Genomic DNA, 19,674 nt, shown 5'->3' with positions numbered 1-19,674 from the left:
CCCCCTCTGTGTGGTAGCTTCCCTCTTGCCCTCATTTTCCTGCCCTACTGCTGCCATTTCTCTTGTCCCTCCCCATCTTTCTGAAGCCCATCGATACTGCTCATCTGGTGTTGTATTTTCTCTCATTTCACTGTCATTGTGCACTTGTATTTTGTATCTACTGTCACTTGAGTGGGCTTGAGGGAGATTGGAAATCAGTGTACGTGTTTAATTTGCTGTGTTTAACTAAAAATCTCTTCTCAGCTACAGAAAGTCTCTGCTTCTGTTTTAGTGGCCTCAGAGCTAGTTTGGAGAATAGAAGACTTGGAATAATTGCTTTAGTTCTTGGGTTTGTCATGGTAAAAGCCACCAAATCTCCCATGTTCTAATTTATTGACAGCGGTGAAAAAGAGATCAGCCCCATTGTTACTAGATCCTTCTCTAATCCCCACTACTCTGTTGCCTTGCAGAAGTGGGGCAGTGTGAGCAACCCACTCTTCCTCCCATTGATCCCACCACAGTCGCAAGGTTTCACCGCCATTGTCCTCACCTATGACCGAGTAGAGAGCCTCTTCCGGGTCATCACTGAGGTGTCCAAGGTGCCCAGTCTATCCAAGCTGCTAGTCGTCTGGAATAACCAGAATAAAAATCCTCCAGAAGGTAAGAAGAGTGGGAAAATGATGTGTTCAGGAAAGGCCTGGTTTGGGTGTTAGTGCAACTCTCAGCTGTATCGATTTTGGATGGCCAAATTATTTGCGTCCTTAGGTTTAAATGAATTTTCCTCCTTTGTTAACAACAATCCCATTTCTAAGGCAGTGTGACCCCAGTTTTCTCAGTCATCTCATTCTTGTTCTAGGGTGGCCCATTTAACTCCAAGCCCATGGCATGTGCTATGGCCACGAGTGTTTGAGAGCTTAGGAATCAGTGGGATCAAAGGCCAGCAGCCTTGGGAAAACAGATCTCCGCTTCCCTCAGCCATCTCAGCTGATTTGTTTATAGGAAAACTCAGTTTAAAAGGCATTAGTTTTCTCTTTCCTTATCTCAGCTCTGATACTGCACTTTTCTTCAAAAAAAAAAAAAAGAGGATGGCCTCACTTCTAATTAGGATAGTCAGCGGAAGATGCCCTGTTCAGGCTTCGAATCAGTTCCTTAAAGTGAGTGCTCACTCAGGTTCCCATTGGTTCATCCTTAATTGCTTTGTCCCTTGCCTTGGCCACCCCTGTAAGCTGCTGGCTGGCGCTGGCAGCTAGGGTTGAGGACTGTTTGATTAATTGGATTTGTTTTTCATTCAGGACGCATAGAGTATGTTCCACCTGCATTTAGTTTCTCATTCAGTCTGTCTATTACTGATCCTAATCCCAGGGACTTCAAAGCTCCTGCCCTTTATAGCCTATTAAAGCCAGGAAGTTTCTGATGGATTAGAGCAAGGAATGAGTTTGAAGTTTGTAATGTGCACCACTGTCACCGATAAGGTCTAGTTTATTACCTGACAGTAGTATCTGCACTTTTTATGGCTGTTCCCTTTTCATTGGTAATACTGAAGTCAGGATAGTCGACCTTGGAGACTGGCAGTAGTGGGTCTCTGAGTTTAGGCAGGGAAAAGAACATTTTCTGTAGACAAATCAGAGTTTGCCCCTAGAAAATTCTTTAGTTCCTCCTGAGATGTTTAAGAAATTTTCCTTAGTGGGAAAATGTTTGTTCTCTGAGGGAGTCATATGCGTTCTCTATTTAGGGAGCCATAGTTTGAGTAAACAAAATGGCTGCTTTAAATGAAAGTCCTGTTTTACGCTCCAGAGAGCAGTACTTTTTCCTGTTAACTATCTTTTTATGCCAAGTTTGTTTTCCTCCCGGCATCTCATTTTCTGGGTTTTTGTTTGTTTGTTTCATTTATTTGACTCTCAAAAAAGAGAAGGAAAGGGATAGAAGGAAAATAAGGAACAGAGGAGAAGGAAGAACTGGACGGGAAGAAAAGGAAAGGCAGCGATAAACAGGAGCTGTGCAGGGAGGCCCATGGGGAGGGCCACAGAGAGGGCCTCGGCCAGCTTGCTCGGAGGGAAGTGAATCAGATGGTTTGGTGTTGCTCTGTAGTGTCTCCCGTAAAAAGAATGAGTCATGTTTTGAGAAGGAAGGCTGCGTATCCCTCTTCAGATCTGGAATAGCCCACTGCATTGTGCTGCACTCACACTCAAGCGTCTATTCCCAGGTACAGGGGCCGCCAGCTTTCAGAGGGAGCCTATCAGCATCCCACCTGCCCAGATAGGCACAGATGCAGATTCTGGAGCTACATGCAAAAGAGGCTTCTCCTTCCTTCGAAACCTTGGTTAGCCACTTCAGGCTTCAGGTGAATGATTTATTGTGAATTCAAGTCACTTCTTTGGGGCAAGTATCATCGCAGACGGTGAGAAGGGAAAAACCGTGTTCTGCCTTCTTGGTCAAAGCTCAGACACTGATGTAACAGAGCAGTAGCACGAACCTAGGTTTTGGAGCTGGGTGTTCAGTTTTAATTTTTGGTGGACCCTGCTAAAATGTAGTGGTTAATTTTATGACCAGGAGCTTAGTTTATTTTTGAAATATTTTGGCTCCAGGGAGGAAAGCGAGCCCTCAACTGACGAGGCCCCAGTTTTGACACGTTTAGAGACTGAACCAGCTTTTTTTTTCTAGCAGTGGTTTTTAAGTCTATGCTCAGGCTCTGGCAATGTGGTTGTTTGGGGAGAGCATGAACCATGTTTAATCTTCTGTGCGGTGTTTGTTCAGTTGGTAAATGGGGCTGTCAGCTCTGGCCCTCATGCCAGCAAAGCCATCTGAATCTGTATGTATGGCATTAGTAACACATATATATTTTTTAAAAAGTAAGTCCAAGGCTTTGAAATATTAGAGGCAAAAGTGATGTTTTTCACTTTTTCTACATTTACTAAAATAAATATTGTGGTGAATATGTCTGCTGCTGGGAGGGTTCATACAGGCAGAGACCACCCCCTGCCCCCCCAACGCCTTTTTTTCACTCTCCAACCAAATGCTTTTTTTCTTTTTGGTTACATTCAAGTCTAAATTGCTGGGTTTGAAGTTTAAGTAAATACTTAGACTAAGCAATAGAAATTTCCAGCGAGCTTTCGTCACATTGGTTTTGAGCTCTGTCAGAAAAAAAAAGGCAAGCCAGTGCTTTCCTCCTCCCCAACTCTTCAATTTCCAAACTTGATGGATATAGAGGTTGTTTGACTTGGCCCCCGGCCTCCCTGTGAAGGAAGCTATTACATTGTACATCTCATATAGGTTTAACTCAGCCTTCTGTTTTAGCTGATTTCAGGGTTAAATTTGAATTGACCTCAGGAGCTCCCTAGCTTCAGATTATGACTTTCATAGTTGTTAGCAGGCAGGATGGCCTGGGCTGAATGTGTCAGGATGGTCATTCCAGAGGAGGCAACAGAGAAGTAGAAGCAACAGCTGCCTTCTTTTGAGCTGAATTCAGGGACTATGAGGAATTAAGGTCATGTGGACCCTCCGTACACCAAGCAGCTTGAGCACTCCTAAGGTGAGCTCAAGGTTTGTATGGAGATAATCTGGCCATTTATTTTATTGATCTGTGGTTGTGTTTGTGACAGTGATTGCCAGGATGGGTGTGAGGTCATCTGCAGTCAACCTGATAATTTTATAGTACCTTTGCCAAGTTGGAGGAAAAATTCTCTTTGCTCACATCTTTCTTGGCACCCAACATGGAGCAAACCGTTAATCAATACACATTTTAAAAAAATCCTTAACACAAGGAGTTCTTTTTCTCCTTCAAGCTAGGCTAAAGTTCCTAACTGTGAAGTTATCAGGTCACCTGGCTCAGCTGTTTGTTTTTCATACATTCGGCAATGTGTTTAAAAAAAAGCCCGTTTTTCAGACTATGTTGTGTGGATGGAAGGTGACATTTTTATTTTGCCAGCTACAGATTCACAGGATGAGACACAGGGTACAAGGCTATGCTGTTTTAGTTTGAATATATTTAGAATTTAGAATTTCACTTCGAATTTAGAAGGAGTAAGGGAAAAGAGACCCCATTTGGCCTCAGCAATGGAATTAGAGCCTGAAGGTCTCTGGCTATGAACTGTGTCCTTCCATACCCTAAAGGGGCTACCTCACAGCTTTCTGTGTACACCTCCTCATGTTTATGGGAGAGAAGTGAAGGCCATAAGACTTTACAAGAACTCTTTTATGAAGATAAAGATGAAATGATGTTTTTATCACCATGTATTATATACCTTTTAAATCCCAGGAATAGAACTGTACTAAATTCTTTACACATATTATCACATCCTTATGACAGACCTGCAAGGAAGCTGTTCTCATTCTCATTTATAAAAAATTAAACCCTGATTAGTTGTGTAATTTGCCTGAATCACAGAGCTGCAAATGGCAGAGCCAGAAATGAACACAGCTCTCTGTGGATCCAGAGCTCATGCCCCTTACAGGAAGGCCCACTGTATCCACTTAAATTACCATTTAGCGGTAGGAAAATCATCGTGTTTGTCTGTTCTCTTATTTGGGATTATGTAGAACTAGGTCTTGTCAGGGACTCAGAGACAGAAAAGTAAATCTGTTCTTTTGAAAACAGTAATGGAAGGGGGGAAAAAGTTCTTTTTTCTCACCCATATTTTTCTTTCTCACCACATGCTTCTGTCCTAAGTTTTTAAACAATCGGTATTACCTGCTTTAGGACAGGGAGTAATTACAGTAATTTGATTTCTGTTCTCCACAGAAGGAATGCTAAAGCCTGAGAGAATGGTAGTTCCCTTTCTTGGAGGCCTATTTTATTTGAGAATGTGAAAACAAAAAACTGGAAATTCTATTTAGAGCGCTGTCTTGTGGTAATGATGGTGTAGCTGACCATTGAGGTGGAGACTGCTTTTGCCCTGGCTTTTGGCTACCCAGGCCTACCTCAGAACTCACATTTCCTTCTTCACCCCATGCCATCCTTTTTGGTCTTCATCATTCTAAAACTTCCCTATCAAAGACTTTACAGGGCAGGGCCAAGTTAGTTCTCTGTGGATATTGATTGTCGCAGGTAATTCTTTGGGTATAGGTAACAACTGTGGAAAACTCATTTGTGGGTTGAACATGCTGTATCCACTCGCCAAGTGAAAGTCCAAATCCCATCCAGGGTAGAGGAATGTTCACACTTAACTAAAGCAGCTAGCCTATTTTCTGTATTTATATTGCAAAAAGAAGAGCTGTTTGTTACTTTGTGAGATTAACATGGAAAAGGTTCCAGGTTCTTTTGTTTCATTTGTGAGTTCCATTGTCTCAGTTCTAGAAGGTTATTGGCAGGGATCCTGTTTATGTGAAAGTGGATATGGAAGGTACTAGCTGGGGGCATGCCACTGGATCATCAGAGTAATGTGCCAGAGCTAACATGTACCACTTTTGCCACCCTTACACCTAAGGTTTAGAAGTCCATTGGTTCAGTAAATAGACACAAATGTTCAAAGGAAGGTACTGCTGACATTTAGTGGATGTCTCCTTTGGGCCAGGCACTGTACTGCTAAGTGCATTCATGTTCATTCTCACAGTCAGCCATGGAAGATAGCATTATTATTCTATCTTCATAGTTGAAGAAACAGGTTAAAAGTGATTCACTCGTTCAAGATACCATGGCTAGTAAGTACTACACCTGGGATTCAAAGCTCTTCCCAAAAACTGTTCTTTCTATGATATATTACAGCCTCATGAAATCCTGGACCTCAGAGGCGTCCTGTTTGGTCTCTCATATGATGTCAAGTAGAAATTTGACCTAAGTTAGTACATTTCAAGTAAAAGCACACATTAAATTGATAAAGGCATTTCATCATTTCATTTAATCTGTTTCTCCATCAGAAGATTCTTTTTAAAAACATTTTTATTTGTTTATTTTTAAATGTTTATTTGAGAGCGAGTATGTGCACAAGCAGGGTGAGAGGCGGAGCGGGGACGGGGGGAAATCCTCAAGCAGACTCGCCACTGAGCATAGAGCCCAATGTGGTGCTTGATCTCACGACCCTGAAATCATGACCTGACTTGAAATCAAGAGTTGGACACTCAACAAACTGAGCCACCCAGGCTCCCCTATTTATTTTAAGTAATCTCTACACCCAACATGGGGCTTGAACTCATAACCTGGAGACCTAGCATCACATGCTCCTCTGGGCCAGCTCGGCATCCCTCCATCAGAAGATTCTTGCCTATTTTGAGTCTAAATTAGTTGTCCTGTAACTTCCACCCAGCCATTGGTCATGGTTCTAACTTGAGAGATATGTCATAGAGAAAAATTCCCCTTTCATCTAATAGCCCTCCTGATACCCTGTGTATTAGTCAAGGCCTAGGTAGGAGACAGAAACCACACAGTAACCAGAACAAGAAAGGTTTAATGGAAACAATTATTAACTGGTGACAGGTGATTGGTGACTAAGGGGTATAAACTGTAAAGACAGCAGGAAATAAATTTGGGAATGTCCCTTCCCCAGCTAGCTCTGAGTTTCAGACTGTGTTGGACAGCATGTGACTGTAGCCCGCTGCATAGTGAAGTTTGCTGAGGTGCCACAGGCCAACTCTGGCAAACAAACTTAACCACCCCCCTTCAGTACCCACAAAATTCAACAGGAAACTAGCTACCCGGGCACGTTCTTGAGCTTGCTGGAAAATTGAAGGCTTCGGTGGAGCTCCCTGGGAACCACCCATGGGAAGGAGCTCAGCTAGTTGCTCTTGGTGGTGTCTGCAGGACCTGTCACAGAACTGCCCTGAGGATGCCACTTAAACTTGGTAGAGAGAAGTGCCCCTGCTGCCTATCTTCTGGTCAAGTACTGTAGGAGCAAGAAGTTAAAGAGGCACTCCTGAACCAGGAAGAAAAGCACCCCCTTCCTTCCCAAGTGTCCCTCCAGCACCCTCTACTGGCAAAGCCTAATGTCAAGCTAGTTGGTGGAGGGCAAATATTTACTGGATCTAGTTCCAGTATGAGAAACAGGGCAGTGATGGGTGAAATTGAAGCTGAGAGGCAATACATTGAAAACTGGTGCCATTAATCTCCTTAAACATTCTGTAGAAATCCTGGATTCAAGTACCTGTACTGTCCTCGTAACTCCCCCCCACCTGTTTTCCAGCTTCTTGGAACTTTTCCCATCTTACCATTCCTAACTCTGAACACAAAACCTTTCAAAAGTGTGGTTCAGGGACCTCTGGATATCCATGAGTACCGTTCAGGGGGCCTTTGAAGTTGAAATTATCCTCATAGTAATGCCAAGTCCTCTCCACTCCCCACTCTTTATCCTTTCACAAGGGGGCAGAAGTTTCCAGAGGCTATATGACATGGGCTACATCACTCTATTGGCTAGTGGGATGTGCTTGTGTATTCTTGTGTTTTAAAATTACCTCAGTTTTAATTTCTCATACAAATAAATTGTGTATGTGTGTGTGAGTGTGCGGATATCCCAGAGAAAGCTTCTTTGGGAAATCCTGACATCAGAAAGTTTGAGAACTGGTGGTCTAGTCTAGTAGGTGGAGCTATAACCTCTTGTGTTTTAGATATTTATGTTTCATAAGACTTTGGAAAGTAGACTTATGGCCAAGGGTTGCATTTATTTGGAAGAGGAGGGGAAGCAAACAAGAATAAGGATGACTGTTGGAAAACCTGTTGAGCTTCATTGTTTTGCCCCAGGTCTAGAGAAGCATGAGGTCTTCACACTGCAGTAGATGGTACATGTTCTGTTTGGCCTTTGATGCTAAACAGACTTAGATTCAATCGCTGGCCTTATCATTTAGTAGCTCTGTAACCCCTGCCAAATTACTTAATCTCTCAGAGCCTTGTAACTACTGCTTTGTCAATAATTCCTGCCCCAGGAGGTTGTCAGGAGGATTGGATAACATTGCACCCACAAAGTGTGTGCCATATATTAGTTGTTTAATAAAGGCCCTCCCCCACTCCGTTTATTCTTAGAAGACAGTGAGAGGGACTTGCTGACACCCCATAGGTAACATGGAACATAGTCTTCAGTCTCGAGTCCTGTTCCTATCTACCTTATTCCAAAGCTATTGATTAATTATGCGCTTCGAGCCAGGGATGAAACTATAATTAACTACTGTTATTGATTAAAAAGCAGTGGCCCCTAGGATTATTTCTTTGGTGTTCCATCTTTTTTTTTTCCAAACATGCTTCTTTTGGAGTTGACCGCTGTTTTAGGCTCTGTGCTTATTTAAGACAGAATGTCTTAATTACAGGGCCTCCATTTATGCAGGCTTTTTCCAGGACCCTGGTGGCGTCCCAACAATGTGTTCCTTGGATATACTATAAAATAGACAGAAGTAAGATATTTCATCTGCAGGCAGTACAGACAGCCTTTTCCTTTCTGACTCTCCCTCCCCATACTTCTCTTTAGTATTGTGACTTTGGGATGGCCACAGGCATTTTGGGGCTGCAAGACTCAGGCAAACTAGATCTTTCCACAATTACACGATGGGCTTCTTGGAAGCAGTCTGATACCTAGCTTTCCCATCATCATTTGACAAATGTTGTGTGAAGAACAAACTATCCTCTGTAAAGAACCCTGACGTTTATGGACAAGGGTACTGTACTAAAGAGGTACTAATTTCATGCTGTGCTAAATGCAACATTTTAAAATAAGGAACCTGCGGTTGAATCACTTCAATCATTTCAAAGTAGAATGGGAAAAAATGTAAGGCAAGTCATGGGTTGGCGTTTCTTCAGTATACTAGAAAAATCCCACATAATTGGACGTAGAAATTTGATATTTACTCTGTAAATTGTTCGTGATGAGAAACCAGCTCCAATGAATCAGAGAGAAGGGGCTGTTGAGGGGATAACGTGCTATAAGTTAAGAAACCTACATTGTACAAGGAGACCGTTTTTGAGGGGTGGATTTGAGCAGCATTGGTATCTGTGATTGCGTTGTGGAGGTTGGCACACTGGGGCGGACATCTAGAGTACATGCTTTGTAATTGCCAGCAAAGCGGAGGCATGTCTTGAGCTGGGGTGTACCTCAATGAAGGTAGTTTGGGAGGTGCAGAGCTGTGATATTAAACCATGAGCCTGAGAATGAGACTGTGTGGACTCCTGCCCTCTTGTTGTCATGATCTTGGGCAAGTCTTTTGGCTTCTCTGTCTCAGTTGTGAGTTGAAGCCATTTGTGCATTCTGGTGAAGATAGTATTGAGAATTAGAAGTGTTGCAAGGACTTAGAGAGAACAGAAATACTTACCAAATTTTATAACAGTGCCTTTGTAAGAACACCCCCTTGAACAGTCATACGTGTAGATTTAATGGGAGCCACTGAAGGAAGTTTCGTCTCATATGTGATGTGCTTTTACCATTTCATCTCCTCACAGGAGTTAGAAGAGTAATACATGCCTCATCCTGTTCCCCATCCTTCCCCTAGATTCTCTCTGGCCCAAAATCCGGGTTCCATTAAAAGTTGTGAGGACTGCTGAAAACAAGCTGAGTAACCGTTTCTTCCCATATGATGAAATCGAGACGGAGGCTGTCCTGGCTATTGATGATGATATCATCATGCTGACCTCTGACGAGCTGCAGTTTGGTTATGAGGTAAGGAGGTTTCAAACGGTCTATTTACATAGTTGATATTTCTTGCCTAGTGTTGCTTGTCTTTCCTGATGAAGAGTATTCTGTGTCGTTCTCTAAAGTCATAGTTTCTAAATCCTAGTAGAGTCTAAAGGTGTGGCATAGGAGCGTGGGTTATGAAGCTGTTCTTTAAAACTTGGGGGAAAAAAAAATAAAACTTGGGGGAAACCCTCTTGCAGAATGACAACTGTGCCCTCCACTCGTTTTGGGAACTCCCAGGGAGAGCCCCAGGGGATGTTTTCAAAAGAGCATCTATAGCATGTAACGAGCACTTAATTGATGTCTCCTTGAAGAGTGCTTCCCCTGACTCAAGCAGCTGGGCACTGCAACAATAAAAATGTCAGTAAGCGAAGAAGCTGGCGGCACTGACAAACAGAAAGCAGACCCGGTTGATGGCTTTCTCTCTGAGGTTTAAGTGGAGAGGCTGGCCGCCTGTCTTCAGGGAGAAACATTCTCTATCACCGTTCATTCAGTGTGGCTGATGGATGAGGCTGGGTTCAGGGGTTAAGTATGGAGACCAGTAAAGGTCTCCCCAGGGGAAAGTGCCAGAGCCGAGGCCTGGTGAGAGGCAATAGGAATTGATGAGCTCTGTCAGGGAGGATGTGCGGGAGAGGCCTGATGGCTGCGGCAGGCAGAGGCCTGGGACCCAAGCAGAACAGAGAGTATGCATCAATTAGCCTCAGCCAGCACGGGGAAAGTGGTGAAATCTGTCCCCTACACTCGTCCTGCCCCTGAGAGAGGGGCAGCCATTTTCTCTGGCTGACTCAGAGTTTGCTGACTTTGAGGTTCTAATAAATCATGAAATTGTATATGAAACCATTGGGTACTCAGATTTCATTAAAAGATAATGAAGTTGTATTTTATGAAGCCCTTTGGTACTCAGATTTTACTAAATGAATACATTTTGTGTATTCTATATTTATTATAGAAGTTTATTTTGGGGGGCGCCTCGGTGGCTCAGTTGGTTGAGCGTCTGACTCTTGGTTTCAGCTTAGGTCATGATCTGAGGATTGTGGGATCTAGCCCTACGTTGCACTCTGTGCTTAGGGAGTCCACTTGGGATTCTCTCCCTCTCCTCTTGGTCCCTCCCCCCACTTTCACACATGCTCTCTCTCAAATAAATCAATCTTTAAAAAGAGAAATTTATTTTCTAACCCTTAAAATAAAGGTGGATTTTGAGGGGAAAGAAATAGGAATCCCCCTCACCATCATCACCACCAAGTTTTCTGGTTTGTTATTGTTGTTGTTTTTTAATGTAGCTCCATTTGACTGTAAAAGAAATTGTTGTGAACTAGGCTGATGTGAGACACAGTTGGTCAATGTAGTTACCGGCCAGCGAAATGTGTGAGAGTGTCTAATAAAACATACCTCATCTTTTTGGGTTTATTCTCATTCACAGAGTTATCTTTTACATGATCACATCTAGGGTATTGGATGATTTTTAGCACACCATCATTCCCATTTTTTAAGAAAGCCAATTACCTACTTGTTTCTCTAGCCAACTCTGGCAAAAAGACCAATTTTTTCTGCCAGTGTTTTCTCTGTTTGTTGCATATAGTGGCTTTGGACTATACTTACCTGTTTGTTTTTGTGGTAAAAGGGAGGTGGAAAAGGGAACATTTGGAATGATATAACCAAGATGGACAGAGTGCTCCCTCTTCAATGTTTTCAATTGGACTAAATGATGTCTAGTAAAAGAAAGATAGACTAATGTATTCCTTTCGACCATGAGTTGAAACTTTGATACTCAGGTATATTGAAACCTGGGATTTCTTTCAATCTTGAGTTTATTTCACGCCTCTTCCCCTCTTTCCTCTGATGTTCTGTGTTTGATTCCACGTCACCTTGAAGGAAATAATTGCATATCAGAGGAGTGGTGGGCAAGAAAAACACCTCATCTCCATTAATCTTCTCAGGATCCTGTGTAAGGAAAACTTTCATAACTACCCTCCATATTCCAGTGAATGTTCTGGCTGTTTACAGACATTATTCAACGATCTTTTTCCAAACCTGCAAGATGGTTATTATTTTCTCCTTCTTTACTAAGGTGTAGCAAGGCTAGGTATCTTGCCTGCAGTCACACAGCTAATGAGTGGAAGAGTTGGAATGTAGGTTCCGGTGTGTCTACACTATACTGTCTCCCTGGCGGGTTTTATCCTGTCAGAGACCACAGGTTTGCAAAATTCACACTAAGAGCCAGGAGCATATCTGTTGTCTTTCACAGAATTATCTTGGCTAAGGTAAACAAATAGGTTTCTCAGACATCCCTACTATTGGTGCTTTAGGGTAATTTTGTAAAAGTTATTTCTTGCATAGTAATTAATATAATGGACAATGTTAGGAAAGCTCTGGGCCTTCTACTCTTTCACTGACCAGTTAATGACCACAGACAAGTTATTTAATCTTTCTGGGTGATAGTTTATTCTTATATGAAGTGGCAGTAATGATAGTGACTTCATTAGGTTATTATGTACATTAGAAAGTTACACAGTGCCTCCCACATGGAAGGAAAATGCTCAGGAACTGTACTTTCTATGTGGTGGGCAGTGTGCTTTGCACTTAAGACATTTTATAAGACATTGTATCAGTAACTGCTACAATGGCAGCTACTATGATTAGTCTTGAGATTCCCCTCAGGATTCCACCATGGTTCATGAGAAAGGTGGTTTGTTGTTTCCATTCTTCAGAGGGGACATTTCTGTTCTAGAGAGGATACCCATTTTTGTGTTGAGTCAGAAGACAGAAGATGATGGTGCTCCCGAATCCTGTTTTTTTCTTTTTTTTTTCCCAAAGCCTAAGACTATTTCATGCAGGAATTGGGAGGAGCCTGACTGATTAAGTAAATAAACAAATCTGTTAACAAAAATTTACATCTTAGGGGAGTTAGGTTGGAACCAGAGCTACTTTCTTGTATTTAGCACAGAGTATTAGGATTCTCTCTTGTTAATTGCTACTCATCCTTCAGTACTCAGCTCAAATGTTGCTATCTCAAGGAAGCTTTCAGAGAGTTCCCAGACTAGGTTAGGTTCAGAGCACTCTCTGCCTCTTTGTAAGCAAATAATTAATTGTAAAGTATATTGTTTAGTGTCTGCTTTTCTTCTATAATGTAAGCCCCACAAAGGCAGGAATCATGGCTGTCTTGTTCATTGCTATATCGTCCATGACTAATCCAGTTTATTCCTTTCAGGGTTACTCCGTAATATTTGATGAATAAGCAAATTTTTATTACCAGAATGCATGTGAAAGATATGAAATAAGTTATTCTGGCCTGCCTGCCTGTGTACTGTCCCATGATCCATAATCTTGATCCAGCCATTTTGGAAAACAGTTTGGAGTTTAAAATGTTAAGCATACATCTACCATATGGCCCCACCATTCTTCTCATAGAGATTTACCCTAGAGAAATAAGAGAATATGTATACACAATACTTATACACCAATATTCATAGCAGTTTTTATTTGTGATAGCTGGAAACTGGAGGAAAAGCACCCAGTGTCTATCAAATTTGAATGAATAATCCTGGTATATCTATACAATAGAATACTACTCAGTAATAAATATGAATGAGCTATGGAGACATACAACAACATGCATGTATTTAAAAATAATGCTGAGTGAATGAAGCAAGATGGAAAAGAATATATTTTATGATTCCATTAACATGAAATTCTAGAAAATGCAAATTAATGTTTAGTGAATGAAAGATCAGTGGTTGCCTGGCATAGGAGTAGGGAAGGTCAAGCTGTGAAGGGCAAGAGGGAAGAATAACAAAGGGGCAACAAAACTAGGGGAAATGGAGATGTTCATTATCTTAACTGGGATGATGATTTTACTGGTGTATACAGATATTAAAACATATAAAATTATGCACTTTAAATAGATCCAGTTTATTATATATCAACTATATTTCCAAAAAAGCTATAAAAATTATCTTCATGCAAAAGTGTAAAAAATGAAATGCTTGAAAAATGAAATATGTGCCAAACATGTTCGGTGAAAACCATAAAACATTGCTGAAAGAAATTGGAGAGCGACTGCATAAATGGAAAGATGGACCATATGGATCTATCCAAAGACTTAACTATTACTAAGGTGTGAGTGTTCTCCGTATTCCTCTGTAGGTTCAAAGCAGTCCCATGCAAAATCCCAGAAGGCTTTCTTTATTTTTTTTTAATTGAAATTGACAAACTTGGGGGTACCTGTGTGGCTCGGTGGTTGAGCATTTGCCTTTGACTCAGGTCATGATCCTGGAGACCTGGGATTGAGTCCCACATCACACTCCCTGCAGGGAGCCTGCTTCTCCCTCTGCCTGTGTCTCTGCCTCTCTCTCTGTGTCTCTCATGAATAAATAAGTAAAATCTTAAAAAAAAATGAAATTAACAAACTTGTTCTAAAATTGAAATGGAAACTCAGTAGACCTGAAGAAAAGCCAAAGCAATTTTGGGGAAGCAGAGCAAGTTTCAGGACTACCTTATTTTAAGAATTAACAAAAAGCTACAGTAATCAAGACACTGGGTATTATTGTCAACTTAGAAATATACATCAGTGAGACAGAATAAAGAGTCCAGAAATAGAACACACATGTATGGTCAATTAATTTTCAACAAAGGACCCAAGTCCGTTCAAGAGAGATGGGACAGTCTTTTTCACTAAGTGGTGCTGGAACAATGTGATATCTTTAAGTCAAAAAAAAAAAAAAATCATGACCATTACCACACACTATATATAAAAATTTAGCTAGTCCTAAATGTAAGAACTGAAATTATAAAACTTCTTGAAGAAAACAGAGGAGAAAAATCATAGTGTATCTAGGATAAAAATGATTCTTAAATAGGAGACAAGTAGATGACTTGTAAAAGAAACCAAAATGGATAAGTTGGACTTCTTCAAAATCAACAGTGCTTGAAAAGACACTTCTAAGAAGATTAAAATGCAAGTCATATATTGGAGGAAATACTTCCAGAACCTACATGTGATAAAGAACTTGTATCTTTATCACAGGGGCACCTGGGTGGCTCATTTGGTTGAGTGTCTGGCTCTTGGTTTCAGCTGAGATCAAGATCTCAGAGTCCTGGAATTGAGCTCTGAGTTGGGAGAGTCTCTCCCTCTGCCCACCCGCCACTCTCTCTCAAATAAATAAATCTTTTTTTTTTTTAAGAAAAAATAGAAAATAAAAATATCCAAAAAATAAAGAACTCTCACAACTCAATAAGAAGAAAACAAAGAAGTAAAAAAAAAAAAAAAATGGGCAAAAGGTTTGAGGAGTTACTTCATAAAAGAAATTGTGTAGATATAAACTAACATATAAAAAAATTCTCCACATCATAGTCATTAGGGCAATTCTAAAATAAAAGCACAAAAAGTTACCATGACCTACCTTCTAGAATGGCTAAATAAAACTTAAAAGACTGACAATGCCACATGTTGATGAGGCTGTGGAGCAACTAGAACTCTCATATGTTATTGGTAAAAATGGAAACTGGTACAACTAATTTGGAAAACAGTTTGGCAGTTTCTCATGAAGTTAAACATATACTTCACATGTGATGCAGCCTCCAAAATAAATAAAAACATACGTCTTTACACCAAGACTTGTACTCATTGTTCATAGCCTTATTCATAAGATAGAGAACTATATATATCAGTGGACAAATGAAGGAATAAATTGTGGAAAATCTATGCAATGGAATACTACTCAGCAAGAAAAAGAAATGAACTACTGATATATGGAGCAACATGGAAAAAGCCTAAAATCATTATGTTAAGAGAATGAAGGCAGATATAAAAGAGTATGTTCTGTGTGGGTCCATTTGTATGAAATTCTAGAGTAGAAAAAACTATATTACCAGGAGTAGAGGGATGGGATTGTCCCTCTAGACAGAATAGAAAGAATAGAAGAATAGAAAGAATAGAAAGGAACTTTGTAGGCAATGGAAATGTTCTATACTATGGTTGTGATGGTGGTTTTATGACTATGTCAAAACACTTAAAATTGGTGATTTTATTGTAAGTAAAGTACATTCTAATGCTGAAAAAAATTTTGGGATGCAACTGAAGTAGTTCTTAGAGGAAATTTATAGCATTAAATGCTTTTATTAAGAAAGAAGATTGGTCTGAAAGCAATCATGTTAAGTTCGTTCCTCTTTAACAACTTAGAAAAAGAAGAGTAAATTAAACCTAAAGCAAAGTTAGAAGGAAAGAGCAAAGATAAGTGCTAATAAAGTCAGTGAAGTAGAAAAACAAACCAACAGAGAAAATTAACAGATCCAAAAATTGACCTTTAGAAAAGATTAACAAAATGGATAAACCCCTAGCCAGAACACTGAAGAGAGAGAGAGAGAGAGAACATAAATTATCAATGTTAGGAATGAAAAGGAATTAAAGGAGGATTGTTTAGATCCTAGAGACATTAATAAAAGAATATTAATAGAATATTGTGAAAATTTTCATGAAAGTATGAATTCTTTGAAAATTACAACTTACATAAAAATTAAATGAAATGTATATAATTCACTATTAAAAAACTGAAGTTATCGGGCAGCCTGGGTGGCTCAGCGGTTTAGTGCCGCCTTCAGCCCAGTGTGTGATCCTGGAGACCTGGGATCGAGTCCCAGGTCTCCCTGCATGGAGCCTGCTTCTCCCTCTGCCTGTGTCTCTGCCTCTCTCTCTGTGTGTGTCTCTCATGAATACATAAATAAAATCTTTAAAAAAATTTAAAAAATTAAAAAAAACCTGAAGTTATCAAAATCTTCCTACAAAGAAAACTCCAGGCCTAGATGGTTTTACTGGTGATTTCTTGAGAATAAAGTGATAGTTTTAGATTGGAAAGAAAATTAGAGATAATCTAGCTTGCTCTCTTTTGCTTATGGGTAAGGCCCATCCTTAAGCTACATAAAGCTGGTAAGTGACTTACCCAGTGCCACCCAGTTAGTGGGTGGCACTAATAAGGCTTAAACTGAGTTTAGTGGTATTTTCATTGTACCATGTCACCTATAAAAATTTCATTATATAACTGAGCTCATAGAGAAAACCAATTATATAGAATTATAATAATCATTATATAGCTGTTCTTATTTTTGACTGTGTACCAGTCAGACCCATTTGTTGAAATCTCTGTGTGGTGAAGATGAAAACAACTGAGCATTTTCCATGTTATTCTAATAGTCACAAACAAGAATATATCAGTCAGGAAAATAGAGTCCATACTAGTTGTTTCAGTAGAATGGATTTAATATATGAAATTTCTAATACAGGGTGTTAGAGAGCTTGAGACAGCAAAAGGGGACACTGAAAGTGTAAAGAGGCAATAACTCCAGGACTCGAGGAACAAGGGAAAGGAGGGAAGTGGCTGGGATCATTAGAACCTACATGTTTGGAAGAGAGTCCACCCCACTTCACCCAGCGCTGTGCCTTAGACCTTGGTAGAGGGCCACTGGTTGGTTTCTGTTAGTAGTTCTGAGGGTCCAGATGAGGCTGGTTCTGGAATGCTGGAAATGCCTAGAACCATCTCCTGTTGAGGTAAAAGGCCACACCGCTGGGAAAAGCAGGCAAGACGGGAAATAATTCCCTTCATTTCTCCAGTGTCTCTCTAGTGCCCCCATTGACAGAACCTAGCAAAAGTGAAATAATTGCAGTCTTGGCCCCAGCATCACAAAACAGAATTTAGAAAGGAGAATTGAGGCTTCAAGACGACAACTTAATAACTAGCACCGCCTGCCCACCTTTGGTTACTTGTGTCCATTCACACCCTTCTACACGTTTGGGCTTCCTTACAGCAATATTTAATAACCTTATTCTTCCATAAGAGGATGCAACTATCCTTCATACATAGAAAGACCTCCCATTTTCTCCCTCAAAAAGGAAGATACAAAGTCCCAATAGTCATATCAATCTCTGGGTAATTATTAATTCCTTCTTAAATTTAGTCACAAGTCTACTTGAGTATCCTATAACTTAGTGAATAAATGATAGACTTCCAATTCTGGATGAGCTTGAATAAGCACATTCTACCCTGTTCCTCAAAAAAGAAGTCAGGCTGGCTAGGCACCTCAGGACTTGAGGGTTGCCCCAGCAATGAGTTTCCTTGGTTCCTTCCCTCCCTCTCTCTCCCTCTCTCCCTCTTTACCATTCCCCTGTATAACCCCAGCCTCAGTACTAGAGAAGGCCATAACATAGGCACAGAGAGAAACAAACAACAACAAAAAAACAAGGACTGGGAAGAGGGCAGCCCTACGATCGAGCCTTTTTAAAGACTATACCACTCTAGGCCATGCAGATACCATGAAAGAAGCCATTCATACTCCTGCCAAGTAGATGCTGTGACTGTGGAGGTTGTCATGCAGAGCCCTGTTGACCACCCTCACCCTGCATTAACAGGAGCAGAGACTCTTTCCCTGCCCGCCTCTCTCCACTGCCCATGCCCTGCACTAAGTGTCAGCAAAGAGGCAGGTGCAGAGACTGTTGGGCAAGAATTTTGTCCATCATCTCCAGACTGCAGTAAGCCATGGAGATCGAGGAAGCAGCACCTCATTTCTTGCCAGCCAGAGAGTTGGAGGGAAGATTAAGGAAAGGAGGAAGCTGTGAAAGGGATTCTTCAAATGTGTGTGTGAAGTCCTGGGGCACTCCCATCTCTCCCTTCAAAACAACCCATGAATGGAACTGGGAGTGCAGCAAAAACTGAGAAACAAACAATGATGTGGAATACCAATGAGGTTTCAAAAATTAGCCTCTGGGTAATGGTACCATGCAAGATGGGCATACCAGAAGAGCACTATCAAGTCTTTGAAAACTGAATTGTTATTCAGCCCTCAGCCCACGAAGTCAGGGCGTACATTCTGAATCTAAACTCCCTGCTCAAGTGGAGAAATTTAAAAGGAACAGAGTCTCATAGTAATATTCAAAGTGTTCAAGATGCAATCCAAAATTACTCATCAGGGATCCCTGGGTGGCGCAGCGGTTTGGCGTCTTCCTTTGGCCCAGGGTGCGATCCTGGAGACCCGGGATCGAATCCCACGTCGGGCTCCCGGTGCATGGAGCCTGCTTCTCCTCCCTCTGCCTGTGTCTCTGCCTCTCTCTTTCTCTCTGTGACTATCATGAATAAAAAAAAAAACAACAAAAAAAACAAAAAACAAAAAAGCAAAAAACAAAATTACTCATCATACCAAGATTGAGGAAAGTCACAATTTTTATGAGAAAGGACAGTTAACAGATACCAACACCAAGATAACACAGATGTTGGAATTATTTGACAAGGGTTTTAAAACCGTGATCATAAAGGATCCTCTAATAAGTGATTATGAGCACTGTTGAAACAAATGGAAAAATAGAAAGTCTCAGAAAAGAGACAGAGGTATGAAGAGCAACCAGATGGAAATTTCAGAACTGAAAATTTCAGAAACCGAAATTTATTTATTTTTTAAGATTTTATTTATTTATTCATGAGAGACACAAAGAGAGAGAGAGAGGCAGAGACACAGGCAGAGGGAGAAGCAGGCTCCATGCAGGGAGCCCGATGCGGGACTTGATCCCAGGACTCAAGGATCACGCCCTGGGCCGAAGGCAGGCGCTAAACCGCGAAGCCACCCAGGGATCCCCCAGAAACTGAAATTTAAAACTTACTGATAGGCTTGGTTGGTAAATGGAGACACAGGAAAGAAATCGTGAACTTGAGGGTAAATCGATAGGAATTATCCAATTCAAACAACAGAAAGTAGATTGAAAAAAAAAAAAAAAACAACAGAGCGCCAGATACCTGTGGGGCAATCACAAAAGATACTATTTTTGTATCACCGGAGTCCCAGAAGAAGACAAAGAATGTGGTGCTGAAAAAAATATTTGAAAAAATAATGGCTGAAAACTTCCAGAATTGGCAAAGGATGTTAAACTCACAGATTCGAGAAACTAAAGAAACCACAGACATCCAAAGAGTGTTATTTTTTAAAAATTTTTTATTTATTTATTCATGAGAGACACGGAGAGAGGCAGAGACATAGGCAGAGGAAGAGGCAGGTTTCCCATGGGGAATCTGATGTGGGAGTGGATCCTGTACCCCAGGATTACACCCTGAGCTGAAGGGAGATGCTCAACCGCTGA

The 19,674-nt window shown here is 40.9% G+C and overlaps 1 protein-coding gene across 2 annotated transcripts in view; it reads left to right on the top strand.

The window, feature by feature from the left end:
- EXT2 (exostosin glycosyltransferase 2) overlaps positions 1-19,674 on the top strand; it is a 144,652-nt gene that overhangs the window by 94,898 nt on the left and 30,080 nt on the right. For both annotated transcript variants that reach the window (XM_041773597.1, XM_041773598.1), the window contains exons 9-10: positions 450-639; positions 9,379-9,545. In XM_041773597.1, coding sequence (XP_041629531.1) covers positions 450-639; positions 9,379-9,545 — 357 coding nt within the window. The remainder of the gene's footprint in view (positions 1-449; positions 640-9,378; positions 9,546-19,674) is intronic.

This window comes from Vulpes lagopus, chromosome 11 (genome assembly GCF_018345385.1).
Source record: "Vulpes lagopus strain Blue_001 chromosome 11, ASM1834538v1, whole genome shotgun sequence".
Classification (NCBI taxonomy): Eukaryota; Metazoa; Chordata; class Mammalia; order Carnivora; family Canidae; genus Vulpes; species Vulpes lagopus.
This window is presented reverse-complemented; position numbering and strand designations above follow the sequence as displayed.